Below are 5,416 nucleotides of genomic sequence, written 5' to 3'. Positions count from 1 at the left end.
AGCCCGAGCGCGCTTTTCCTGGTGGCATTCCGCTAAAGCTGGGTGGGGAGCGGGGTAAGATTTAGGAACAGGGGGAGAGGAGACCCTGGAGGCTCAAGGGAAGCTCTGCGGTCTAAAAGTACTGAAACACTTCCCYGTGTCGGCCCTGCAAGCCGCTGACTTAGGCACCGTGAAACTGAGGCCGCTCCGTCTTGGGAACGGAGTTGGTTTGGGTTTAAGGTCTTCACTTGTGTCGGCGGTAGCTCCTGAAAGTCGAGGAGCCCTGTGATGAAGGTAGGCTTGCTAGGAATCCGAGTCAATGCCTTGCAGTGTTGTTGTTGTTTCTGTTGTTCTTTTGTTTTCTGTTATCTCATTGTAGCTCCTGATTGATCTCTGCCTCTGCTGTGGTTTGAGTGGGCTGGGGAAAGAGGTGAAGTGGAACAGCTGAACTTGGTCAGAAGTTACAGCTGTGTCCAGCATACAGCATGCCTCTCAGTGCAGGGAAGAGACAATATTGTGTACAGAAATAGTATCATAAAACAAATCAAAAGTGAGGWTCAGTGGCTGACCTGAATTGAAAATAAACATTGCCTGCTACCAAGCACAGCTACAACCTATTAGTGTGGTCTCAAAAGAGAGCGTTTCATGCAGGGCTCGGCCATCACCAGAKATACAGGAGAGAAGTCCATGATAGCAGTAAAATGGGGAGGTATTTTAAGTCACTAGTCATAACTCAGGACTTGCACAGTTGCTCGAGCTGTGGTCAGAGTGAATGCTTTCTGACAAATGCCATGGTGTTACAGATTGTACTTTATATAGTCCAGTGAGGCACAGRCCTTTTTTTGAGCTTTTAATTGGGCCAGGGGCAGTGGGATGCCCTGACCTACTCCTGCCAATGTGCCAGTCTTGCTGGCTTGCTCCTGGCTGACAGAGTAAGTGTTGTTTTCCATTTTACTACTAGCTTGGCACTGCAAGCTGGAGCTCTTTGGTATCGACAGTGGAGTTCTGGATCCCGTTCTGCGGCTGGGAACATGCCCCAGTAAACATCATCAGATAAGCAACACAACAGCCAAACAGAATTTGCTGAAGCCTTTACTTGGGCTTTATTCTATGGTCAGTGTTTAAATGTGGAAAACAGTAGCAAAAATAAGCATTTTCTGATGCAGTGGTGCTTGGGACTCCAAACAATGGTGTTAAGTTTATCAGTTGGATAGTGCTCTCTGAGTCTGTGTAGGTCCTTTCCGGAGTCAAAGTGGTGTCTCGTCATGCCCTTAGGGGAAACTCTGGTCTTGAGCCGTTTGCATCTCCTCTAATCCCTGAGGTCTGCCAATAAAGTGTGACTTTATACAAGCTGAGTTTAAATCACACTGAACTTCTGGAATGTGCAGATGTACTTAATCTTAATGAACCATGGAAGATGATGCTGGCACAGTTGCATGCATACGCGTGAAGCGCATAATATTTTGGGGCGTTGTCTCAGATTGGCTCACTTAGGATTTAAGACCCTGCTTCTTCTCCTTAAGCTTTAAGAGCTCAATTTATAAGTTCAGTTGTAGACTAGTACGAACTGTAGTGCTGGTCCTGTAGCAATACAGCATTACTCTCACTTTAAACCTGTACTTTAATTAGAGAAGGATTATATATTAACGTGATAAGGCTTTGAAAGGCAAGAGTTACTGTAATAGCAATGGAAGATGCTTTCTGGTAGCATGAAGAAGGTGGCAGGTGAACTACTGAAGAACTGTTCTCTATTTTTGTTTTTGTAGATCTAACGACCTCCTTTAGCTGCCAAGTGTATCCTCTCTCTCCAATTACTAAAGTATATTTCTGATCCAAATGGTTTTGACGTCTATTAGCATTAGATGGATTTCTTATTGCAGAAAGTGTGGGATCGTGTATTTTGAAAGACCTGTAAACATGTTTGAATGCAACTGGTCTTGGGCAGTGTGTAGTTGCAAATGATGCAATGTTGATCTGGTCTCTGTCTGCCCTGTGGGCAGAAGGAGAAGTAAAACCCATTTGCTTATGGGCGTAAGAGTCTCCCGTGCGTATTAAGCAGTGTTATGTGTAATAGCACAATTTTATGAGCCGTACCTAACTTTACAAATTGTCTGGCCCCTCTTATAAGAGAATYGGGAGTTAGAGTGCAGCACACAAACGTTTTGGAGTTTAACTGCTTCTCTCAGAGCTCTTGAAACTTAACTTCAAGGCAACAACGGAGAGTTTCACTTCTGTTCTTCCAGTTTGTAGCAGAGAAATTCTTCTAATTGCAGGCAGAGTTTCATTTTCTAATTGTTGAAGTAGTCGGATTCAGTTTTTTTCTGGGTACTTCACTTTTCCCTAGCTCAGTTCTCTTTCCTCAGATACCCCTTTTGGAAACAATGCCAGACAATTAAATCATTTTTAGTGTAACAGGGGCAAGGGGAAAGACCAGTTCTTGTTTCTTTAAGTTTGTGTTTCCTTAAACTTTATGAAATGCCTAGTTTCAAAATTACCTTTATTTCTTTTTACATTGTAGAAGGAAGATGAAAGGGGTGACTTCTGAGAGTATGCAAGTTTCGTAGTACACATGTAAACTTGGGATAAGGAGAAAGCAGAAGTTTCTGTAATCAATTACTTAAAAAGCTGGGGATAGATTCAAATCTGTTTTGAGAAGTTGGAGTCACCCGTCCGATATCCACTTACAGATAAAATGTGTTTGTCAAGTCAAACTGAAGCAGCAGCATTTATCCAGCTTTTCTTTGTGGGTTATCCTAGTCACCAGTTGATCTGGATGACGGGGAATGGGTCGTTAAACGGTATGTTTAAAAGTCAGATTTATTCAGCTTGTTAGCAGACCTCCTTTGGTTAGCTGTTAATAAGGCAGAAACAAATACTGAGTCTGTGTCAGGATGATCGAGGCTTCCCTTGTAAAGCAGGAGGAGATTCAGTGGAGGATCATTTTCCTTTCATCCTTCAACTGGCAGTTATTCTAGCACTGTCTCTCTGGAAATTCTGGATGTCTTTCAGGAGATCTGCTGGTCTGCTTTTCCTCCCCAAGTGGTTTGAAAGATTCTTCTGTAAAGGTATGTGTATCTGGAGAGAGGAAGACGCGTGAGTGTCTTGACACCTGTGTGAGATGAGGGCTAGCAAGACGTATGGATCTCTGGTACCAGTGAGGCCCGTTGGGTATGGCTTCCTAACGCACAAGAATTGGAACAAGCAGCAGCTTCTGGAGACTTCCAACTGACTGGATGACTTAGAAAGAAGAAATTGGCTGGAGGTGTTAGTATGTGTTCATTGCTCTTTGCACTTGCATTTTTCGATGAAAACTAGTTTGCTTTTTACTGAAATAAAATAATACCAATAGGCAACTGTGCCAGGCTAGAACAAAGGTCTGTTTGACTCAAGGTCTTATCTGTGCTGGTGGCCAAAAGCAGATGCCTAGGCAAGAGTTATGCGTTTGCCCAGTTTGTATATGACACTTCCCTCAAGCATTTTTCCAGCTGTTTTTAGCTAAGCAACTACTAGAGCAAGACCTAGTTTCTATGTGCTGGTAGAAGTTCATCCATCTTCAGTAGATTTGCCTCTATTAACTTGCCCTTTTTTTTTTCTTTTTTTTTTTAAAAAAACTTGATACCATATAAGTTTGTAGACTTTAGGACATAGTGTGGTAAGGAGTTCCACAGAGAAGTAGAGCATTTACTGATGTTAAAAGTACTTTTTTCGCTTTCTACTATCTTCACTGTGTTTTGTTCTAGTTAATGGTTCTCTTCTTTGTACTTGCTGAATGAGACAAACTATTCCACTTCCCTGCCTCGCCATTGTACTTTTTGTTTGTCCTAGAGATGTGTTATCTCTCTTCCTTGAGAAAGATTTCAACTCTCATTACTAGTTGCACCAGACTATGGACACCTTTACTGTGTTACAGGTCCTCCAATAGTTGTATAAAGGAAAAAAAAAAAAAAAAAGAAGTTAATGCCTGTGATGTCTGTTCTTGCAACTGGGCTTGATAATCCTGCTTTTGGTGGCCCTGTTCTCATATAGGTGACAGAACACCTTTTTAGCCAGCAGAAGCAAATGAGTTGGTGGTTATACATTTGTGCGAGGGGTAGAATTTCTCCTTTGGGGAATGCTGTTAACTAGTTTTGGGGGATGATGGAATGACTTCAATCTGAGAGACACGTATCTCCTTTTGGGTGTACTTATTCATGGAGTAGTGTGGGACAAAACTCTACGTTTTCTGTGAATTGTTTGGGTTTTTGGAGGGAAGCCTGTGTTGTTTTGTAGAGATCTGAAGCAGGCTGGCAGTGATGCTTTTTCAGCTCCTTTTTTTTTTCCTGACATGCCATTCATAACACCAAATATATAGAAGTTGGCTTTCCAAAACTTTTTTACTTTTAGTATACCTAGATGGAGAGAAGGACTCCTCTGACTTCTTATCAAAACGCATGATCATTCTTTCCTGTTAGTGTTCTTTGAACCAAATCTTATGAGTCCTTAAAGCATGCATGGGAGAGAAGATGGATTGATGCTGTGTTGAGGCCTGTTTCTATATTATGGCCCTTATGCAGCTCTTAATGGAAAAAGAACAAGCGTGCTTAACCAGTGTAATTTAGCTAAGGTGGGCTTTTTATTGAAACAGTGCAAATATACTCCAGGAAGGTGTTTTCATGAGAACTCAAAACTTTTCTGAAGATATGATCCAAGTTTTGCTGATACTGCTTGTAAAGTCACTAGAGTTGACCATGCAGAAATGCAAAGCTCCAAGCCTTAAGTTAAAATACGTGTCCTGTCATCATCTACTTGTGATAGTGTAAAGGATTACAGCAGTGTGGTAAGATAATCTGTTCTGGACGTATGTTGCAACTGTGCTGCAGTGAGGTAAAGGTGCAAAGGAGCAGGCCCTTGTTGATATTGTTCAAGATCTTTGTAAAGAATTTGATACGTTGCATTTAAAAATACCGTGGGACCCAAACACAAATCTCAGCATTGCAAAAGGAGTAAAAAGTAGCTAGCAGTTATTTGGTTTTAAAAAATGATTAAGAACTGTCAAAGAAATCCTACCAGGAGAGGTTGAAAGAGGTCTCCCTTCAAACAGAGTTAGGAGCTGACTGTTAGTAGGCTTAACACTGTGCACTTCCAGTAAAACTGAGATCTTCTGAACCCGGATGTGAAAGTCGAAACGTGGGGATGCTGTTTGGCTTTTGGGTCTAGTGAAAAAACAAACCGRGGCCCCATTTGAGTGGGTGTTGGAAGATGAGGCTTGCTGTGAGATGCTTAAAATAGGCATGGCAAGGAAGAGCTTACTTGTCACGCTGCTTGAGCGTACGTGTCTGTTACAACCGCTCCAAGCTCGTCGCTGGGATGTTGTGGCAGTGGTATGAGAATGGGGAAAAAGAGGCTGATAGAGTCAGTACAGTTCTTGTTTTTTTTTTTTTTTTTTTTTTTTTTTTTT

General features: G+C 41.9%; 2 protein-coding genes across 2 annotated transcripts in view; one reads left to right on the top strand and one right to left on the bottom strand.

Moving 5' to 3' along the window:
* Window positions 1-929, bottom strand: part of MFHAS1 (multifunctional ROCO family signaling regulator 1) — a 37,327-nt gene extending 36,398 nt beyond the window's left edge. Inside the window, exon 1 of the mRNA XM_085310819.1 lies at window positions 867-929. Coding sequence (XP_085166945.1) covers window positions 867-929 — 63 coding nt within the window. The remainder of the gene's footprint in view (window positions 1-866) is intronic.
* A 1,823-nt stretch (window positions 930-2,752) lies between these two features.
* The window catches only part of TNKS (tankyrase), a 121,853-nt gene continuing 119,189 nt past the window's right edge, over window positions 2,753-5,416 (top strand). Inside the window, exon 1 of the mRNA XM_085310818.1 lies at window positions 2,753-2,777. Coding sequence (XP_085166944.1) covers window positions 2,753-2,777 — 25 coding nt within the window. The remainder of the gene's footprint in view (window positions 2,778-5,416) is intronic.

This window comes from Rhea americana, unplaced genomic scaffold, assembly GCF_003343005.1.
Source record: "Rhea americana isolate MKP2758 unplaced genomic scaffold, rheAme1 scaffold_326, whole genome shotgun sequence".
Taxonomy (NCBI): domain Eukaryota; kingdom Metazoa; phylum Chordata; class Aves; order Rheiformes; family Rheidae; genus Rhea; species Rhea americana.
Note: the sequence above shows the minus strand (reverse complement) of the source record. Positions and strands in the feature narration are given on the sequence as shown.